General features: G+C 54.4%; 2 protein-coding genes and 1 pseudogene across 2 annotated transcripts in view; 1 reads left to right on the forward strand and 2 right to left on the reverse strand.

Moving 5' to 3' along the window:
* ACD (ACD shelterin complex subunit and telomerase recruitment factor) overlaps window positions 1-7788 on the reverse strand; it is a 9932-nt gene extending 2144 nt beyond the window's left edge. Inside the window, exons 1-12 of the mRNA XM_064458173.1 lie at window positions 7731-7788; window positions 7486-7672; window positions 6786-6915; window positions 3998-4122; window positions 3347-3437; window positions 2704-2783; window positions 2455-2499; window positions 1863-1897; window positions 1346-1509; window positions 1069-1156; window positions 834-914; window positions 80-178 (exon numbers count right to left, since the gene is read on the reverse strand). Coding sequence (XP_064314243.1) covers window positions 80-178; window positions 834-914; window positions 1069-1156; window positions 1346-1509; window positions 1863-1897; window positions 2455-2499; window positions 2704-2783; window positions 3347-3437; window positions 3998-4122; window positions 6786-6915; window positions 7486-7672; window positions 7731-7788 — 1183 coding nt within the window. The remainder of the gene's footprint in view (window positions 1-79; window positions 179-833; window positions 915-1068; window positions 1157-1345; window positions 1510-1862; window positions 1898-2454; window positions 2500-2703; window positions 2784-3346; window positions 3438-3997; window positions 4123-6785; window positions 6916-7485; window positions 7673-7730) is intronic.
* A 1913-nt stretch (window positions 7789-9701) lies between these two features.
* Window positions 9702-11849, forward strand: LOC135314613 (uncharacterized; annotated as a pseudogene).
* Window positions 11850-12543: 694 nt separating this feature from the next.
* On the reverse strand, window positions 12544-21180 carry LOC104053560 (C-signal-like). The gene is given in 8 exon segments (XM_064458174.1): window positions 12544-12657; window positions 12984-13094; window positions 13394-13555; window positions 13987-14177; window positions 17766-17817; window positions 18336-18547; window positions 18550-18609; window positions 21165-21180. Coding segments are annotated over 8 exon segments (918 nt in total).
* Window positions 21181-21192: the final 12 nt, after the last annotated feature.

Raw genomic sequence — 21192 nt, forward strand, 5'->3', positions numbered from 1 at the left:
CATGGTCACCCACTGAGAAGAGAGGGGGTTGTCTCCTGCCAGTGATGGAGGCTGGATGCCATGGGGCATCTGGACTCACCATCTGAAGAGTTCAGGGTCAAAGATATCAGGGGGAGCCTGTTCCAGGGGTTATCCAGGGATCCCTCTGAGCTCGCTGACAAAGCTGTTGACTCAGCAGCTGCAACAATCAAATCAGGGGGTTGATTTTGGCAAAGAATGCAGCTGCCCACTCCCAACCCTGTGGCAGCTACAAAGAACTGTGCATGAGGTCTCGGACAGACAGCACTCAAGGGGAGCTCTGAGAGCCCTTTCAGCTAAAACTGGGATGTAGTCCAGCCAGACTCTGTCCATGACCTCAGCCAGCCCCTGCAGCAGGCAGCAGGGAGGCAGATGCTGCCCAGAGAGCAGGGAGGTGGGGTGAAGACCATCTACACCCTGCACTGTCTACGACAGCAGTTCCCTTCATCTCCTCTACGTGTACCTTCTGCAGGTACTCTGCAGCAAAGCTTGGCGACACCAAGCCCATACCAGTGCCAAACCAAAATCAGGCAAGAACCCACAATCAGGCCAGCAAATCAGGCTCTGTGATGACATCACAGGGACAAAATAATTTGTTGTGCTCCCAGCACCATGAACCAAAGCTGCTCAGCGTCAGGAGGCTGCAGGAATAGGACCATTCCCTGCCTGCTTAAGGCAGGGCTGGGAGTCCTGTTCTCCCAAAGAGCTGGCCATGCCAGAACCTCCTCTGCTCAATCCAAGGAGAAGATGTGCTGAGCCAACTTCAGAGGAAAACGCTACAAGTCTGGATGGGATCTGGAGGTCCCACTACTCACAGCTGGCTTGGGATACAACACTCAGGTCGCCTGACACTGTCCTGTCATCGCCACTCTTCTCGGGAGCTGCTTCACTTTTATCTGCAATGAAAGGGGCACTGCTGGTCGCATCCCAGCATGGTGTGCAGCCAGAGCAAAGGAGGTCTTCTCCCCATTCCAGGAAGACACTCACTTCACATGCTTGGGCACCAAACTGCCCACCTGCCTACCCTGCAGGTGAAGCTACTGCACTGACCTGCCTTGAAAGCATCGCAATCAACTGCCTCCTCCTCAGGAGGGATCACCAAGGTGTCGGCCAGGACCATGAAGATGTCCTCACCCTGCTGAAATGAGACACATTATGTGGTTTTCACTGGGTAGTCCCACTTGAGCTGCAGGAGCCCACCTGTAACTGGTAGTTGAACACCATCTCTCCATCAAACCTCCAGCTCTGCCCACTGCTCTTCCCCTTCCTTCTCCCACCCCTCCCAAGTAGGGTCCCCACCAAGAGCTGTCTCAGCAGCCAGACTGACCTCTTTCTTGCGCTCTGCCTCCCACTGGGTGACAGGAACCTCATTCTTCATCGTCGCTGGTGTCTCCTTGGGCATCCGTAAATCCAAGCATTCCTCAGCACTTTCCTTCAAAACCTCCAGCTGGTTCTGTCCTATGGCATCAATCAGCTGAGAGATGGATGGCTCTGGAGCAAGAACACAAGTGTTAGTGGAGAAGACGCCTTAATTCAGGCAAGCCTCACTTGCAAATGCCTTTACTCTGCTGCATGGCTGTCATGTGCCTTGAAACCTGTGGAAACAAAATTCTGCATTTCCTTTGCTACACGGGTCCTGGAGCAGCAGCATAAGCACAGGCATGCATTGGCTCACGCTGCTTTAGCTGTCAGCACCATTTTGTCCTGCTTTGGGCTTAGCAACGTTGCCTTGTGAGATCTGGTCATGTTTGTGCTACCTCTGCCTAACACAGACCAAGCTGAGAAGAGCCAGGAGCCCCACCAAGCACCCAGAGCATTGCGTACCCGCCCTGAAAACCCCTTACCTGAGTTGGGAGCGTTCTTCAGAGCGAGAGTCCTCCTGCAATGACCAAGGATAAGATAAAGCCTAGTTAGGACTGGGGCGCACACAGGCCAGCAGCCCTTTGCAGATCTTGGTCGCAGATCGGTCGGCTTGTGGAAGCAGTGGATTCCCCACTAGGTGCCAGATCCAGCCACTGCTCAGTATCCCAGAAATGCCCATCAGGGAGCCCTGTTCCCACAGATGGACCAATGGAGACCCCTGAGGATCTCCAGAGTTGGTGCTCCAAGTGTGAAGAATGAGCTGTGCAGGGCTTCACGCACCCAGCCATGCTGCCTACAGCTGGAAAAAACCAAGTTCCCCACAGGTGTAACCTCTCAGCTCTGCCAGCTCAGAGGAAGAGACTGGGTTGGAGAGCCCTCTCTGTCACTAGGATCTCATTTTGCATGATCTACTCAGCTCTCTCATATCCAGGGGCAGGGAGTCCCACAGGTTAACCAGGAGCTGCCATAACATGTGCCTGTGCTTGCCAGCCTGCTCTAGCCTCATGCAGAGACTGCATGCCCTCATCATGGTGCCTGGAGGCGTTCCCCAGCAATGGACAGCCCCATACTTACAGCCAGAGCTCCTTTATCTTCTGCTGCACAGAGGGCTCCTGGTTCCTGCAGCAACAAAGAAGCCAGTTACCGATTCCCTCCACATTCCCACCTTCCTTCACAGCTTGTGATGGAGACAATTCCTCCTTCAAAGAGCAAAAAGTCTCCACCACAACCAGCTCACACCAGGTCTCCTAGAGTCAGTGTTGCTCTAGGGGTATGAGAAAGCCCTGCCAGACCAGAGCCCCCTGGCTGCCCCTTGGGCCGTACCCATCAGATGACTCCAACCTCTGCCTCTCCAACGGCAGCACAATGAACCGCTGCACCATGAGGTAAAACTCGCAGTCCTCCTGTGAGGAAAACAGAGCCCGTAAGGCACCTCTGCAGTCCCACCTCTGCTCCCACCTCCCCTGGGGCCAGTGAGCACCCACACACACACCCCAGCTTTGCCACCAACCCTCCAACCAAAGTGAGGGCCCCCTGCAAAGGACAACACCCTTCAGCGGAGGGTTTGTACCCTCCTGCACCAGCTGATGGCTCTTCAGGAGCCACAGGCTAGGCTGGGCCAGCCCGAGGCCACAGGACCAGGGGCTGGCAAGGGGCCAGCAGGCAGCTCTGCCACCAGTGGTCCATGCAGGTCTCCTGCAGCTCCACAGCAGCTGGAGGTAACAGCCAGCTGGCCCTGGGGCAGATACAGCACATCTGCATGGAGGGCTCAGGCCAACCCCTGCCCCAGCGCGCACGCCAAGCCATTGACACTGCCACAGACACTCCCAGGAGCTGCACATGGAAGAAAAAAGAAAGGCCATCCCTCATCTACCTCCAGCTCCCGGGAGCAGCTCAAAGCAGGTAAGCATGCAGGAAGCAAGGCACAGTGAAGGGACAAGTTGCTCCTGCTCATCAGAGCCCTTACCAGTCTGGCTTCCTCTCGGAAACACACCGTGTACTTCTGCAAGACGATAATTCTGCAAATAAGGCTGGAAAGCCTGAGCTGCATGTGAGTGCTAGAAAAAGAGCAGAGCAGGAATGTCTTGATGAAGAACGGAGCTGGACCACCCAGACACATAGTGGGGCTCCCCAAACAGCTACACCAACCACATCAGGGCATGCTGGAACATGTCTCAGCATGAGCATCAAGGACCAAGGGCTCCTGGTTCCTCCAAATTATACTTGCTGCTTATCCTTGGCTTTGCTACTAGCATCCCACTACTCTAGGGTGTCCAAATGGGGAAACTGAGGAAAACGCTGAAGGAGCACTCCAAGCTATCATGGTTAATGCTCTGGCTCCTCCTTTCACAAAGCCCATGGGCTCTTTAGTCCTTTCTAATCACGTCTACATGGCATCGCAGCTTCTGCCATCGACCCCTGCCCATCCTAGCCAGCCAAAACTGGAGCACCGAGCACTGGCATTCCGGCTTTCTTCTCTTAGCAGCTCTTTCATGCAGATTTCCCACCCTGTGATTGCTTTAGCTAAACACAACCTGAAATAAGACCAGGCAGGAGCCCCACTACCAGCTGTGGAGAACCGCTGTCTCAGCCACAGCCAAGTCACGGTGGAACCCACTTTTCCTCTGCCTGCAGAGCTTCAGACGTAATGACCACACGGATGTAGTAGGACCCATCTGAGACCTGTAGGACGGCATCTTGGAGGACCCCAGGTTGGCCTGGAGCAGCTGAATCACTCAAAACCTATCAAGAGATTTAGGAGGGGAGGAAAAAAAAGTCTTAGACTTCCCAGTGAACAAGGACAGGACACCTGGCTGACAGCCTGGACTCTTAGGAGAGAAGGTCACCATTCACCATGAAGCAAGGTAGTGACACACTTACCTTAAGGCCGAGGGATCCCCGCTGGACCAAGCAGGCTCCACACCAAGAGAGAACAAGAGACATGCCACATTGTGCAAGACAGCAATTGAAGGCAAGGTGGGAGAGGTGCCACCACTAAACATTTTTTTTACCCAAATCAACAGCAGGAAACCAGGCAAAAGGGGTCTGGGCAGGCTTGGGACACATGCTCCTCTGCTAACCAGAGGGAGACAGAGAGCAGCAGTAACAAGCAGGATCATTACAGCTGTTCCCTTCTTCTGAATGAAGTCCCTGGTATAGCAACACTGAGCCTGTACTAAGCCATGTCCATGCTAGGTCAAAACAACCCCCGAGGGAAGCAATTAACTGTTCCTCCAAGTCTCATACCTGTCTGGTCCGTGGGCTGGGAGCTGTGGATCAGTCCTGGCCTGTCCTAATCCCTACAGCCCTACAGTGTGGTCTCACAGGTCATGCACATCGTTCAGCTGACTGGTGATGTTAGACATGATGCACAAAGAGGGGACATGAAATCACATGTCCCACCGTACACAAAAGCCACCTGTATCTAACAAGAGGTGCACCCGTGTCCTTTAATAGGTGCCCACCATGCTAAAAAGAAAAATTGTCATCACCTGGGACCTTCTGACAACATGAGTCTGCCAGACCTACTGCATAAATTCCCTGTACAAGCCAACAAGGCTTGATGCTGGGTTTAAGGATGCCCATGCTGCCAGGATCCTGCTCCTGTCAGCCATGTCCCCTTGCCCTGGTGGGAGAAGCCCAGCATGCAGGTGTCTCAAGTCCCCACCATGTGCTCAGTCACTACAGACCACTCTTGACTCCCAGCAGAGGCAGAGTGGCTTAGCGCACAACGGAAGACAGTGAGCCGGGCTGCTCACAGGACTGGGTAAAAAACAAGACAAAGAAAAGGGTAGGTTTGGAAGTTATAGATCTGAAACAGAGATGAAAGTAGGCATAGCTGGAGCCTACCAGCTAGAGGTGAAAGGCTCTGCTGCTCAAGATACACTCCCAACCTTCATTCGCTGTGGAGGACTCGGGTGGGGGTAGGTTGGAGGTGGTCACACTGAGGAAAATCTCCCCATTAACCTCTTGAACCCGCAGATGGATCCACTCATTCACTTCTGGGTCTTCGTCAGCCCAGGCACAAGAGATCTCCTGCCTGAGCGAGGGGACTGGGCCAAGAAGTAGGTAACCAGTGATTTCACCACCTCCATGTCTTCAGACAGGATGGGGAACAGGACTACAGGGTCTCCTCTCTCCCACTGTCATTCTTTTCTCCTCGTCTCATCTTTCCTTCCATTTCACAGAATCACAGAATGGTAGAGGTTGGAAGGGACCTCTGGAGATCATCTTGTCCAACCCCTCTGCTTGAGCAGGGACACCTAGAGCAGGGGGCACAGAAATGCATCCAGGCGGGTTTTGAATGTCTCCAGCGAAGGAGACTCCACAAGCTCTCTGGGAAGCCTGTTCCACTGCTCTGTCACCCTCACAGGAAAGAAGTTTTTTCTTGTATTGAGGTGGAAAAACCACAACATCCATCTTTCTCCTTCCTTCTTCTGTTAGTAAGGAGATACCTGATTTGCCACAAACATCCCCAAAAGACAACAGGACATTGCTAACAGTGCTGTCAACCACGGTGGGATGCTGCTACAAGCACCCAAAGGCTGCGAGAGAACAGCAAAACCAGAGCACTGGAGCTGGGTCTCCCCAGCATCCAGGTGATGACCACAACCCATTACAAGGCAGAAACCACAGGCCATTGCCCATGTGTGTCTCACGCCTGCTTGTGCACCCAGTTGTCTCACAGTATCTTCACCCACTCCCTGCAAGTCCACAGCTAATTATCAGCAGCACTGACTCTGCTTGGTTGTTTCCCTCCTGCTTCGTTTCCGCAGCCCATCAGGCCTCAAACAGGCAAGAGTCCCCTCGCTAAAGCTCTCTCCTGCCATGATTTGATAGATTAAATGTCAAAGACGTCACCAGCGCTGCACAAAAAGCTCTCTGGGAATATGCAGGAGCAGGTTTTGTGCCTCAGAGCCCCATGCCCTGAATGGGGCTTTCCCAGAAGAGGCAGCATCCATGGGAGGGCAAGCTCATGGTCCCACCAAGGCTCACCACCAGACAGTAAAAGGCTCCAGACACCTCAGCAGCTCCTGCTTCTGCCTCGTGCTACTCACTGTCAGGACCACCCATCAAATGACATAGTACAAGGAAGGACAGGATGCAGAGAGGAGGAAGAGGAAAGCAAGGCAGACTGTGAGTGCAAAGCTAGGAGAGAACATGACTTTGGAGACTCTGGACAAGAGCAGGGCACACCTACCAGAGGTGCAAAAGTCAGCCAAGGCCACCAGAAATGGCCAAAGAAAAGTTCCCTTACCTCAAACAAACAAACAAAAATATCAGGGACTTTGAGGAGAAAGGGCCACCCACCCACAGCCAGTGAATTGGGAACTGCTGAACACTTCCAGAAATTTGGATTTCAAATGCTGTTGGAGCACTTTAGGACAGTACCCGTCGGTACCTACCCGCAGGACCTGCCCGGCCAGAAGATTCTCATTGGCATCCAGCTGCTCATAATTCACCAAGAGGTTCACAATCCAAGGCTGCAAGATGTAGACTTTAGGAGAAGACATGTTTTTGTTCTCATACACAAACCTACAGGACAAGAGACAAGGCACCAAATCAGAAGAGCACGATGCTGCAAAGTTCCGGCACCCCAGGAACAGTTTTACGCTCCCAACACAGCCACAACCTCAGGGGCTGGCTCAAATTCAGCCCAAATCCACTTGCTTCTCCGCAAGGACAGCCATCCTAAGGGAGCCTTGCTGAGGAAGATGCGTTGCTGGGCAAACGCAGGTCCGGCAGCATCCCACTCCTGCCATGGAGATGGGACACCAGCAGGCTTCGGAGCTTCGCGTGTGGGCTGGGGCAGGCCTTTTGCAACACTCCCGCGCAGTTCAGGGCATTTTTTTTTCCCACCTCTTCCTATATTGTTTATTATCCTCCCAGTAGTTATTTTTCCTGCGCCCAGGACTTAACCATCACTCTCTTAACTGCAAAAGGGGGAAGGGGTCTCTCTTTGCTGGATGAGGGCCACGCAGCAGGGCTGGGGCAGGCAGAGTTAGGGGCGGGCAGGGTTGGGGACAGACAAGGCTGGTCGGGGACAGGCAGGGGTCGGGGACAGGCAGGGCTGCCGTGCCCGCCAACCGCGCCCCCCCCCCTCACCTGGGCCCCAGGGCCGGCCCCGCCGGCGGCTCCCGCCGGCCCCGCTGCTCCCCCGCGCCCGCCCCGCCGGGACAAGCGGCCGCCAGCGCCGCCACCGCCGCCACGGCCCCGCGCGGCGAGGCGAGGCGGGGCCGCGGCACAGGAAGAGGAAACGGGGACGGGATGGCCAGGATCCGGGGCGGAGCGGCTGGCGGAGCGCGGCCCCGGCCCCGGCCCCGGCCCCATTCGCATCCCCAATCCCATACCCATCCACATCCGCAACCTCATCCACATCTGCATCCCCAACCTCGTCCCCATCCGCATCGCGAGCCTCAACCCCATCCCCAGCTGATCTCCATCCCTGGCCCCATCCACATTCCCAACCCCTTCCCCATCGGCATCCCTGACCCAGCCACAGCCACAGCCCGCTCCAGGCTCCTTTCTCTCTTCCAGGCTTTTCCTGAGCACTCACACGCTTTTCCTCATTGTTTGGCCGACTTTCTGTTACCACTTCCCATTCAGTGGTTCACACGTAATGACAAAGCATCGCTGAAACTCTACTTTGTTTTCGTGTTGTTTCCTTTGGTTTTGACCCCAACAGCTCCAAGCGACGCCAGGTTCTCCACAGGTGGTCGCCCATGGGAAGAAGCATCCTTCCACAATGGGCTTGTGTACACTTTGCCTCCTCTTGAGGCATTAAAGCTGCTTATCTGCTCAAATCCAGCAAGCAAACCAGGAAATGTTCAGGCACATGCTGAAGGGATGGTAAACGCCTCCTCTTGTGCAGGTCAGGGATGAAATCAAGCCATGTAAGTCGTAGCTCGGTCCAGCCAGCGTCTTTTCATCCCCAGGCCGGAGACTGTGGCTGCATTGGTGGGCTTGGGTGAGTGTGGTGAAATGCCACAAGAAGACTGATGAGTGCTACACAGAAGAGTAGACTGCAGGGTTTGTTTTTAAAGAAAAAAGCTAATTTATTGGGACCTATACATAAGGCTGTATATGCGTGGATCAAATCTCTTAAACCAGAGGGTTACTGTCGAGTTGCAAAGGTCCTTGTAGCAGCTTCTCCAGCTGGAGCAGGTGAGATTCCCCAAGCTTTCACCCACCCGGTCCTGCATAATCACCTGCCTGATCTGTTGTTATTAATTATCTTAAACTACCTACAAAACATCTCCTAACTATCTTACATATATGTTCTGCTATTACAAATTGTCTGTGCAACAGTTTGGTCAACACTGCAGGACCAACCTGGGGAGGCCATGGGATGCCCAGATCCTCCCCACAGTGTGTTCATCAGCACATGGAGACATGCAGGTGGTGCTTCTCCACTGACTTTAGGCACAGCAGGAGCTCCTGGGGGATCTTCAGGCCTGTCCCAAAGCTCCTGTATCCACCGGTCAGGGTTTTCTTTGGAAGGCAGCTGGGAGTTCAGTCCATCAGTCGGTCCAGTGCCTTGCTGTTGCAGGAACAAGCTGGGGAGTACCTGGACCACCCTGAGACTGGATGTCCATCGTGTGCTGTGTGTGCATCCAGGCACAGCCCTGATTCCTGGCTACACCACAGTTATACCCAGGGGACAAAACTGAATTTTAACCTTCTATCACATGTACAACTTAAATACTATAGCTGGTGTTAGAGCAGACTCTTAGGAGGGGGTTGCTCTGGGTACTACTGGAGGGTTTCCAAGTGGTCCTGGAGGATTTCTAAGTTTTCCAGCCTGTTGTGGTGGCCAAGGGACACTCACCTGTCCCAGCTGCTCCACCCCTGACCCAAATACACAAATTAAGGCCAACAAACTGCACTGTGCAGGATCAGCGAGTCTACCCTTGCCTGCCTGACCTTGGGCAAGGGGAGGGACAGAGCCTTGTGTCCCATGAGGGGGGGTGGCAGTGGGAGAGGATATCTCAGCACAGGAACGCACGCCCGGAAAACCATCAAAAACCAGGAATGCACTGGAAAACAATAGAGCAGGGAAAGTACAAAGATCAGTTTTCCAGACATCCAGCCCAGGGCATTCCCTGCCTGGGCAGGACACTTGGCTCCCCTTGCATCATTCCTTGGCTGACAGGAAGGCTGGATCGTGGCTATGGGCCACAGCCAGGAGATGGCGGGGAAGGCAGAGAATTTGCTAGAGCCAGCAACTGATGCAAGCCCTCAGGGGGAAATGGGAGATAACTGAGTAGCAAAAGGCACCTGCAGAATCAGGGTGACAGCAGTGCAGTGGCAGACAGAGCAGCATGGCAGGGCTTCATGTCCACTCCCTTCTGGTGACTGAGGCCAACCAGGGAATCAGCCTGGGGCTTGTCCAGCAGTTCCTGGGGATGCCAAACCCACCCAAGTGGGTCTTTGCAGCTTGTCAAGACCCCAAGAGACAATGAGCACAGGCGAGGCTGGGCTGGGATGCAGTGGTTTGTGCTGGGGGATGGGAGCACTTGGTGCCAGGGCAGCAGGTTGGTGCAGGGAGGAGGTTTGCAAAGGGCTCAAGCTGCATCCAGGTGCCTGCAGCACAGAGCAGCTGGGTTAGGATGGCTGTGGGACCAGCTGTGCATGGGATGTGCAGAGGGGACAGTAGCACGTGGTGTGTGCTGGAGGCACAGAGCCCCATCTGACGGGAGCAGGGCAGACAGAGCAGTGTGGTGGGGGTGAGGCAGTGCAGGCACAGAGCAGGATTTGCCTGGGAAAGGCTGAGCCTCTGTGTAGCCAGTCCAGTGTCACCATGCCCATGCAGTCCCCTCTCTTGATGGCGTTACAGAATTCGGCCTCCAGACACCCCAACCTGGTCATCGTCCCACTCAGTAGGTACTCCGAGGTGGGGGTCTGTCACCCCAGTTCTCCTGGCATGTGCCCAGGTGCTGCGCTCACCCTGGTAGCCCAGTGCCAGGAGCTGTGCTGACAGGTCAGTGCCTGTGGGGACACCAAGCGCTGCCATCCCTCTTGCTGCTCACAGCCAGCCCCAAGGGCATGTCCCTGGGGAGACACAGGGAGTTCCCATTCCCCGGCACCATGTGGGGTGAGCCACCATGGGTCTGCTGACCTCCCCTGCGCCGGCTCTGCAGAAGTTACCGACCCCACCAGCATCAAGGTGGCTGCAGCCAGAATCGGGGAGCACCTGGGGGCTTGGGGCTGAATGTCCTCATCAACAATGCTGCAATTGCCACATTGAACTCACTTGATACCGAGATGCTGGAGGACATGTCCCAGGTTTATACCATCAACACAGTTAGGCCCCTGCTGCTGAGCCAGGTGAGACCCTCACCTGCGCTGAGTTGTCCTGGGGGGCATGAAGGGCCAGTGGGAGAGGGCCCCTGCCTCTGCTGCAGCGCGGATGGGCTCTTGCCTGACAAGAAGCTCATGGAGCCATGGGCTGGAGTTCAGGAGCTGGAGCCTCCTGGGCTGGGACAGTGGGAAGACAAGGGAGGATGCTGCAGTACTGGTGTCAATGTTGCCTGCTGTGGAAAAACCTGGTCCCCTCGCCTGTGCCACATCCAGGTGTGCCTCATCTCTTCTTTCTCCTTGCAGGCATCCCTTGCTGAAGAAGGCGGCCCAGGGGAGCCTGGGCTTAGCGCTGAGCTGAAGCAGCCATCATCAACGTGTCCAGCTCTGCAGGCTCCATCGCTTCTCCCTCTGGTTGGGATCTGATGCAAGCTGTCTTGAACCACTGCAGCAAGGTACAGCCATGCCATACTGGGCATAGATTTGCCCTGCCCTGCCCTGCCTGGCCCAGCCATGGGGTCTGCACTTGTCCCCTTGCAGCCGCCCTTCCCCTCCCACTGCCATCCCCGCCCTGTCTCCCCATAGGCTGCTCTGAACATGCTGACCAAGTGCCAGTCCCTGGGGTACCAGGAACATGGCATCCTCTGCGCTGCTCTCCACCCTGGCTGTGTGCACACCAACATGGGGAGCTCAGCCAGACACAGTAGGAGTTTCACCACCGTGGGTCCATCTGAGCCCCTGTGCTGATTTTCCATGGGAGCGAGTTGCTGCCCTGAGACCCTGAGAACGGCCTCCCTGACTGCCCCATCGCTGCCTGGGCAGCTCCCCCTGCCCCGGCCCCATGTGGCTGGTGCCCCTATCCCCTCTGCCCAGGGCTAGCAGCTTTCCCCTTACCCCTGACCAGCTCCTTGCCCTGGCCCCAGCTGCTCCAGGGTAGCACCTTAGCCAGGCTTTGGGCACAGGTTGCCTCTCCCCCTCTGCCCCCGCAGCCCCCTGTGATAGTGGACACCAGTTTGCAAGGGATGCTGAAAGTGCTCTCCTCCCTCTCCAAGAAGGACACCTGCACCTTCCAGGACTGGGAAGAGAAGGTCGTGGCCTGGTGGGATGCCAGCCCAGCCTCCCAGCAGAGGGGCCCTGTGCCACTGTTCCCACCTGCCCCAAGTCCTCAGTAAATACCTGCCCAAGAACCACCAGCTCTGCTGTGCATCCCTGCTCCTTATCCTAGGGTGTGGCGGTACCCACAGCCACCCACACAGCCCACACTGTCTCTGGGGTCTGCACAAGTGACAGCCCATGGGTCCCATGGCACCACGACTGCCCTATGTCCCCTCCAGGAGGTACCAGCGCTGGGGCAGAGCCCCTCTCCTGGGAGGAGAGAGGTCTCCTGAGCATCTGCAGGGCTGGCGAACATCCCAAGCACCCACAAGGCTGGCTTTCCCCCTGCCTGACTGCAGGGCAACCCCAGGGCTGCGCTCAGCCTGGGCTGCCCGAAGGGCTGAGGGTTGCAGGGACTGGCTGCCTTCTCCTCTCAGTTGGGGGACGCCTGGTTGTCGGCAGGACAGACAGACACACAGCACTCACACAGTACATGGGGCGTGGGTGCCAAGCTCAGCCAGGAGGTTTGAGGTTCGTGGTGTGGAGATGGAGCAGAGAGGCATCAGCTCCCGGCATTTATGGAGGTGAGGTGTACAAGGGAGATGCAGGGCTGTGCACGGGGTGAGGAAGGGGGAGAGAAGTTGCTTCCTGTGCCCTTCCCCTCTCCCTGGCAGCCAGAAGAGGCTGAGGGCAAGCAGGGTGACCATGCAGAGGGGTGAGCCAGCAAGTGGGCGGCTGCAGCACGGGCAAGAGGTGCCATTTGCCTTTCCATCACCAGGGCAGGCTGTTCCCTTCCCGGTCCAGGAAGGCTCCAGAGGTGTCCTGCGAGAGGCTGGCCAGCATGGTCAGGATGCCCCGCACACTGTGCTCCACTGTCAGCAGTGCCTGCAGAAGAGACAAGGCACAGTGTCGGTGCCATGGGCTGAGGCTGGCACAGAAAGAAGCCAGGCTTGGGCAGACCAGAGGGTGCACGGCCTGGGCAGCAGCACCCGGGGTGTTCATGGGGGCATTTTTCCTTACTGCTGCCTGCCCTGCTCTCTGCACTTGGCACGTGACAGCTTGCTGCCTGCTCCCTGCCTGTTCCACCCCAGCAGATGGTCCTGGCAGCCCACAGCATCACACAACATCTTGTGCCCCAAGTGCCCCTGCCCTCCCTGAGAGGTGGGGCTACAGCGGGGGTCCTGCTGACCTTCCCCTGCACAGCCCAGTGCCTTCTCCGTCCCCATATCAGTCTTCACCCAGCCAGGATGGATGGCCATGCACAAGATGCCCTTGTCTTGGAGCTCTGCAGCCATGCACCTTGTCACCATGTTCTGGGCAGCCTGGAAGAGGCACCACCATGCCAGCACAACTCGGGGCACAGGTAGGCAGGAGGGGGCATGTTTCCCAGCCGGAAAATGGCTGTGGAGGTCAGAAATGGGATGTTTCCCTAGGGTAAAACATCAGCACAACCCTCCTGAAAGTCTCAGTCCCAGATGCTGCTGGTTTCCATCTCTGTGCTTACACTTGGGAGAACCAGGCAGGGGGTGGGTGGCCTTGGGCAGGTGGGTACCCCCATGGGCTCCCCTCTATGGGCACAGTGCACAGCAGAGCATCTCCAGCACCTCCTCTGGCACCTCACCTGGCTGGCATGGTATGGGTACGTGGGAGGAGGCTCTGGCACCCCAAGGCACAGCCCGATGGATCCCAGCTTAGTGGAGACATTTATGACCGCAGCCCTGGTGCAGCTCAGCCCCTCCTTCCCCGTGCCCTTCGCTTCCTTCTCCAGGAGGGGCAGAAATTCCTTACACAAAGACACCGGCACTCTGTTAATACATGACAGGCCACAAGCTTGAGGACTGCCCTGGAGGTCTCTGTTGCAGACTGTGGACAAGCAGCTGTACAGACACCCCTGGCAGAAGGGCAGTGGATGAGGAGGATGCCCTGAGGACAGGACTAGCTCCAGCCTTTCCCTTCCCCAGGGAAGGAGTGAGCTGGCACAGCCAGCATGGGGCAAGCAGGAGCTCCAGCTGGGGAGAAGCGAAGCATGGGAGATGCTGGGGCTGGGCTGAGCTGCCTCCCAGCTCCTCTGGCTGGGCAGAGGAGACCTGTGGTCCTGGTCTTGCCCCCACCAGTCTGTCTCTTTCAAGAGAGCCAGAACCCACCCAGCTGAGGGCAGCTTTGCTTTGGGGAACACCTCCCCAAGCAGGAGAAACCCGAAAGGTCCACAAGTACCTTGGTGACCTGGAGTGGCCCAACCACATAGGTAACAAACACAGAGAGCATCTCCTGTGAATCCAGGGAGCGCAGCATGGCATGCAAGCTGATGCCTGTGTTGTTGATGAGCAGGTTCAACCCCTGGTCCTTCAGATGAGACCCCACAGCCCATACAGCCCCTTGGATGCTGGGCAAGTTCACTGTTTCTGCTGAGGCAAAAAACAAAGTGGAGGAGAGCTCAAGCAGGTCACACAGCATCCACTGGAAAGCGTGTTGTGGCTGGAATGGCTCTCTTTAAACCAGCATTATGCAAAAAGAAAGGACCAGGTTTAGCAGGTCAGGGTGCTAAACACATCGAAATGAGCAGTAGTTTGTCCTCACCTCTTGGTTTTGCAGCTTTAGTTGAATTAAACCACAGTTCTGCTCCTTTTTGGTCATATGGAGGCTACTGTTAAGAAGAACTTAGCTCTATTTGCTTTCTGTATTCAAGGAATTGATTGCACAAGGGATGATTGGTCCTTGCACACTGAGGATCCCAGTTTTATTTCTACCAGGAGCCCATGCAGTTGGATGGGCACATTTTATGGAGACACAATCTTTGAGGAAACAACTCAACTACACTCTTGAGTCCTTCTGTATTGCACAGCAGCTATAGGGCCTGTTAACATTGGGGAGACACATTCCTGTTGTTGTTGAATTACGTGAAGATCTTTTCTGGTTGATATCCATTCTGACTGAGCATTTAGAGCTATCTTTGCCTTTTTTAACAATTTGTGCTTAAACTGATCTTCCACAGCACAACTTCCCATAGCTTTACAGCCATTCGTATGCAAAAATCCTTCATTTGTTCTTTTCTTTTTCTTGTGCTGAGATTTTTTTTGCTTCACATTGTTACCAAGGTGGATTTGGAGCTGACAGATGAGCTGAGGTCAGTACAGGTAATAAAAGATTTGGGATATAACCTGCAGTATTTGTTTGTAGGCTCTGAGTCTGAACCTCCCCATCTCTACAGAGGCTCCAGCCAGGCTGTGGGGACAACCCCTCTCAAGGAACCAGAAAAAACTGACCTCTCTGAAATTGTGCTAACAGGGCTAAGAATTTCCAGTGCCTTTTTCGTCACTTAAATATTGGTATCTCTTTGAAAATCTGCCATGATTTAATGGCAGGATTTTTTGGCTAAAGTGATAGGAGTAGTATTTTTTATGTTCAGCTTTTGGGTTTGCTTGTTAGGATGTGCATCCCCTACCAGGTGCTTGCCCCACTGATTGTTGATTTAAAAGGGGTTATTATCTAAACACCTTCAGGATCTGAAATGGGACAGTTAGGCTAACATTAAACTTCATATATTGCCTTTCAATATCCCAAATACACCACCAAGGCCTTAAGAACCATGAACGTTCATGCGTACGGGCATGTTGGAGTGTGCCTTTGCTCCCCATGCATGTTTCTGCACCCATTTTTTGCAGGTGCTAATCTGGAGAGTCTGCTGGGTAGGGGAGATCGCAGAACTAGATTTCTTTTTTGCAATACTTTGTCCCACACTGTGTTTCTGTTCTCATGCTTCAACAAGACTGACTTAGCAAAGGTTTGTAAGGCTGAAGATTCTCTTCTCGGAGTATTTCATACACTGATGAGCAGCAGAACAATCCTTTATGCTGGCATTTATAACTAGTCCAGTGGCCATATGGTGATAAGCAAGTATTTGAGTGGCCCAGGACTTGTACCACCTTGCCTTGTGCAGCACAGATCTTCGTAGAGGAGTCATGATAACATTTTGGGGCAATTTGATGAGATAATCTGCTGTGGGGCTGCCATGCATGAGGGGGTGGAGCCTTGGGATTTGAGAGGACATGCATGGCCAGCTGCAGGACATATCATGGGGTGCTTTTTAGTGACTTCTCTTTGGATAATGACTGGACAGAGTTCAAGTTCATCACTCCACTACACGTGAGGGATCTTTTAGTCACTTTGGTGAATGATTAATTGCTCTGTTTGGACTAGCCAAGTCATTGCTCCAAGGGGCCAGGCATATGGGGCCACCAGTTTCTAGTGCTAGGCCAGCCACATTTGTTGAAGGAACAAACTCTTGTCTCCTTGAAAAAAATAAGAGCATAAGGATAGAAAAGGACAAAAGAGATAATGAAAGGAAGCAACAGGTTTTATGCATTTTGGAGTTAACTGCTACCTTTCCCTTCTGAATAGTGCATTCCTGTTACTGGTTTGAAGCTAACCTTTCCTTAAGATGGAGAAAGACAGCCTGAAGCAGCTTCTCCTTTTTAAAAATACCTTGGTGCCATTGTATTTTTCATAGCTTTTTAGCTTATTTTGGGACTTGATCGATAGTCTGGGTTTTGGGGTGTATGTGTTTTAGTAAAGGTTGTTTATTTAGCAGCCAGACCCTTGAGATGTCCCTTTTTATGTTTGCCATGCTGGTGAGCAAAGTAAGCATGCTTTTCCCATCATGTACTGCTGGTTGGGGGTCGCAAGTAAATTTAAAGATGCTATTTTATCACAGAGAAGGTGTTCTACTTTAATAATCTATTCAATAGTAAGAAAGAGATTTGCTGCCTCTTTTTAGTAAAGCCTCACTTCAGGACTGACTTCTTTGCCAAGAAATGCTAAAAATTTACTTGAACTTTTTATGTGATTTTTAACAAATAAATAGGTAGGTAGAAACTGACATAGTCTTTGCATCGCCTTGATTCAGTTTTATTATTATTGGCTTCAAGGAAAGACTCAAACTTATTTAGAAGCTCTGGTTGCTTCCCACCTTACTTACAATGGTGATGGCAATTCTGGTGCAAACCCTTCCTTAAAGCACCTCTTTTGGGTCTGGATGGGTTTTTTACCAACTCTTCTTTTAAAAAAGAGAGACTGCAAGCACCCCTGCTCTCTCAGACATCACTGTCTGCCTCAAGACACATCTGCAGGAAACCATGTTCCTCAGCCTGGTGCTCCTTATCTCCCCATGCTTCACCCCATGCTGTCCTCCCCAGCGAGCACCCATCCCTGCCTAGCACCCTGGAAGCTTCCTGCCTGTGAATACCCCAACTTTGGCAGCACCAAGTGATGCCCTGGCTGCTCTCCCTTTTCCCCTCCAAGTCCCTGTGCTGTCCAGGTCTGTTTGCCACCTTCTCCTGCTGCTCACCAGCACTGCTGACAAAGGCCACTGAATCTGGCCTGCCTCCACAGGAACTGGGAAAGGATATCCTCCCAGTCCAGGCTGTTGGACATCCCGAACTGGAGCATGCCTCCAGGTCTGAGCATCAACCTTCGATACCACCACTACCACAAGGCCAGATTTCTCATATGCATCCTTTTTGCCTATTTTTCTCCCTTTTTATCAGCAGCAAAGGAAATGCTGACTATGGCCGCCTCCAAACAGACCCCAAACCAACCCTCCTTCTTAGGAACCATCCAATAAATTTGCCTGCTATGCCCTACCTTGTTTTGCCTTGCGAACCTGCATATCACAGCTGAAAACTTGGGCATGCTGTTTCGCATTTTTGGGAACAGAGGTTGTGCCTTTCCCATGAAACTTGCTCAGCTGAGGCATCCAGACGCACCTCTGCCTGCCTCCAAAGCCAGTTTGGCCACTTCCAGCCAGAGGACAGGTCTGCTTGGAGAGGGAAGTCTGTCCGGATGTGTGCCCATCCCTCCCTGCCTGGCAGGGCTGGAGCTGCCTGGCTGCCAGCTTTAAGGCAGGCTGCCCAACAAAGCTGCCCTCGGTCCCGTCCCTGAAGTGAGCAGAGGGCTTAGAAGCAATGCTGGATGCAAGGAGGGAGATTGCTCCATACCTAAATGGACCAGTTTGATGCTGGGGTGCTGGGCAGCTAATTTTTGCAGGGCCTAGAAACAAAGTGGTAGAGCAAGGGAGGAGATCGGGAGTCACCAGCTGCACAGCCAGGTCTCCCACCCCTGCTCCCAGGTAACCCCAGCTGGAGCTGGGACAGGGTGACTTTGTTTTTTCTAGGGAAGGTGTGCGGGGCTGTTCCCAGTGGATGGGGCACGGTGGCATCCCTGCAGCTGGCAGGAAAAGGGGTGCCACTGGGCTCAGGTACTGCCCCCCGTCCTGGGTGACCCCAGCATGGAGAATGGGTTGGCTGGCCATTGGCACAGGCAGGAGTGAGTGCCGAGGACATAGGCACTACGTCTGCCGCTCCAGCCGCATTCCACCCGCTGGGTCAGGCACTGCCATAACCACAGGGCTGGAGGGTTATGAGACCCTGCTGGAGCACTCCTGCCCCCACTGCCAGACCATCCAGTCAGGGCCAGATGCAGCAGAGAGCCGGCAGAGCTGCTGGGACCACAAATTCCCTTTGCCTGCCTGGCTCGGGACCATCCCTGTGCCCTGCACTTGCACTGACCTTTCCTCTCAGACCCTCGGGGTCACAGCAGGTGGCAAAGATGTGCTGGAGGGGCCAGAGGCTGGCGGTGAGCTGCCTCACGAGCTCCAGCCCAATGCCCCGGTTGGACCCTGTCAGTAGGATGCTCTGAGCCAGTGCAGCCATCTCCACGGCCTCCGTGCCAGGTGGTGAAACACGGCAGGACTGCTGCCTGCTCAGTGTGAAGTGGAACCAGGCACAGCCCAGGATGTGGCTCTGGGCACCCATGGCGATGGAGACGGTGCTGGCAGCAGCCCTGGCCCTCACCTGCCCAGGCAGAGCCAGGGTCCCAGGGTGGACGCCACCCCAGGATGGCTCCCCATCATTTCGGCACATGGGGCTGCATGTCTCCTGTATTACCCAGTTCCCCACTGCTTCACTCTAAAGCCCCAACTCCCAGAGTCCCTGTAACTGCAGGAGAAGGGTGACCTCTACCACGAGCTTGGAAGAACACTTGGAAACATCACCAGGAAAAGGAAAACAGGTTCAAATCTGGCTGTGACCAGTGATCTCCCAGTTTGGGGGGTGAATTTGGGGTGGTTGAACCCAGGAATGCTAATCCAAAGCCCAGCCTGGGAAGTGCAGAGAGGGCATGTCTAACACTGCAAGCTCAACTCATGTCAATGCTTTCACTCAGAGCACCCTGCAGCCCTGTCCACCTGCTGCTGGGACACCCAGCTCACAGCATCACCATTCTCCTTGATGGAAGACAATGCTGGTTGCTTATTAGGCCAAGAGGTGCCTGCAAAGCTCCTGCAGCCCAGACCAGCCTGTGGTCAAGTATTTTTAGGAGGCAGAAGTGAGCAAGGTGCTAAAAAAACCAAAAAGCTGCCATGTAAAAAGCCTCAGCTGAAAGGGAAGAATTGGGGCAACCTGAATTTAAGGTGGGGGAGAAAATAAAAAGAGGAAAGTAGCAGGGATGGGTCTGTCACATCCGGATGTGCCTAAAGGGACACACCTCCTGCCCAGCCTCGTCCAGCCTGGCGGAGGGGACAGAGCTGACTATTCTCCAAGTATTTGAGTGGTTCCAGGTCTGGCAATCACCAAAGAAATACATGAGCCAGCAGCTGGGAGATGGTGAAGGGGTTGCAAGTTTGGAAGATGTGCTTTCAGGTGACAGAGAGCATGGAGAGGAGGAAGCCATTATGTTTCCTTCCATCTTGGTGGATGTACTATGGCCCCCATGAAAGGTAAGCATGCTGGGTGTGGATTTGGATGGTGTTAGACTCAGACCCACTGTAGCAGGCATTTTTGAGGTTGTAATCACCCACACAAGCAATTGCGCTACACAGACTTGCCAGCTCCTGCTGCTATCTGCCAGCAGCATCCAGAGTAGAGCTCCCATCAGGAACCAACAGGACTGGAGTTTCCTCTGCTTCCTCTTTTTCTTCCAGGCTTCTTGGGAAGGAAAGAACAGACAAAAGTGAAGAGGGCTGCAGGACCAGGAATGGTGGGAATGGCCCCAGGACAGCACCGAGCTGGTGAAGGTAAGCAGCAAGCAGCTTTTGGAAATGGCAAAACCATGGCAACTGAGGCCAAGGACAGCAGCACAGACATGCTTATGGCTCATGAGTATGGGACTAGGAGAGATGCTCTGGGGAAGATATGAGATCTATAAGATCCCAATGCTGTAGAGGCACCTTGAGCCCATTCAGGTTGGAGATGGCCTGGGAAGACTCTGTTCCAAGCCCCATCAGGAGGAGCAGGGTCAGCAGTGACTTCAGATCAGGTTGCCCAGAGCTTGAACCAGACCTCAAAAACCTCCAGGGACCCCGCAGTCTTCCCTGGATCCCCGTTTCAATGCTTGACTGTGCTCACAGTGAATTTTTTGTCAGCATGGCACCTCTCCTGTGTACGTGCCGTACCTCTTGGCCTCGGACTGCATGCCCCCACCCTGCCAACTATTCAACTGCATGGCCGGACCATGTTTATCTCTTAGCCACTTCCTTGCCCCCTCAGACCCATGCAAAGGCCTTGCAGCCACTACATCCCCCAGCAGGGAAGCTGGCAGGGCTTTAGTCACTGCTCCAGCAGCCTCCTTGCCCACCATCCCCAGCCAACTCCCTCTCCCTCACATATAATCACAGAATGTCCTGAGCTGGAAGGGACGCACAAGGATCATCGAGTCCAACTCCCTTCCCTGCACAGGATAACCCCAGATTCACACCATGTCCCTGAGGGCCTTGTCCAAGTGCTTCTTGAATATCGCCAGGCTTGGCACTGTCCATGACTGCCTCCCTGGGGAGCCTGTTCCAGGGCTCCACCACCCGCTGGGTGAAGGACCTTTTCCTAATATCCAACCTAACCCTCCCCTGGCACATCTTCCTGCCATTCCCTTGGGTCCTGTCATTGGTCACCAGGGGGAAAAGATCAGCGCCTGCCCCTCCTCCTCCCCTTGTGAGGAAGCTGTAGACCTCGATGAGGTCTGCCCTCAGTCTCCTCTTGTGCAGGCTGAACAAACCAAGTGGCTTTAGCTGCTCCTCATACAGCTTCCCCTCTAAACCCTTCACCAACTTCGTGGGCCTCCTCTGGACACTCTCTATTAGCTTTATATCCTTAATGTACTGTGGCACCTCAAACTGCACACAGCACTCGAGGTGAGGCTGCACCAGCGCGGTGCAGAGTAGAGCAGGACAATCGCCTCCCTCGACCGGCTGCAATGCAGCAGTTCATGCACCCCCGGACACGGATGGCCCTCTTATCCCATCCACATCCCATGCTTGGCCTGAGCCTTTTGCTCTCTCCACAGCAGCGGCTGAGGCCTCAGGCCCTGCAGGGAGGAAGGCTGCCCCAGGCGGGCCGAGGGCTTACGGTACTGCAGCATCATTGGGCGGACAGT

The sequence above is a fragment of the Phalacrocorax carbo genome, chromosome 8, assembly GCF_963921805.1.
Source record: "Phalacrocorax carbo chromosome 8, bPhaCar2.1, whole genome shotgun sequence".
In the NCBI taxonomy this organism is placed as follows: Eukaryota; Metazoa; Chordata; class Aves; order Suliformes; family Phalacrocoracidae; genus Phalacrocorax; species Phalacrocorax carbo.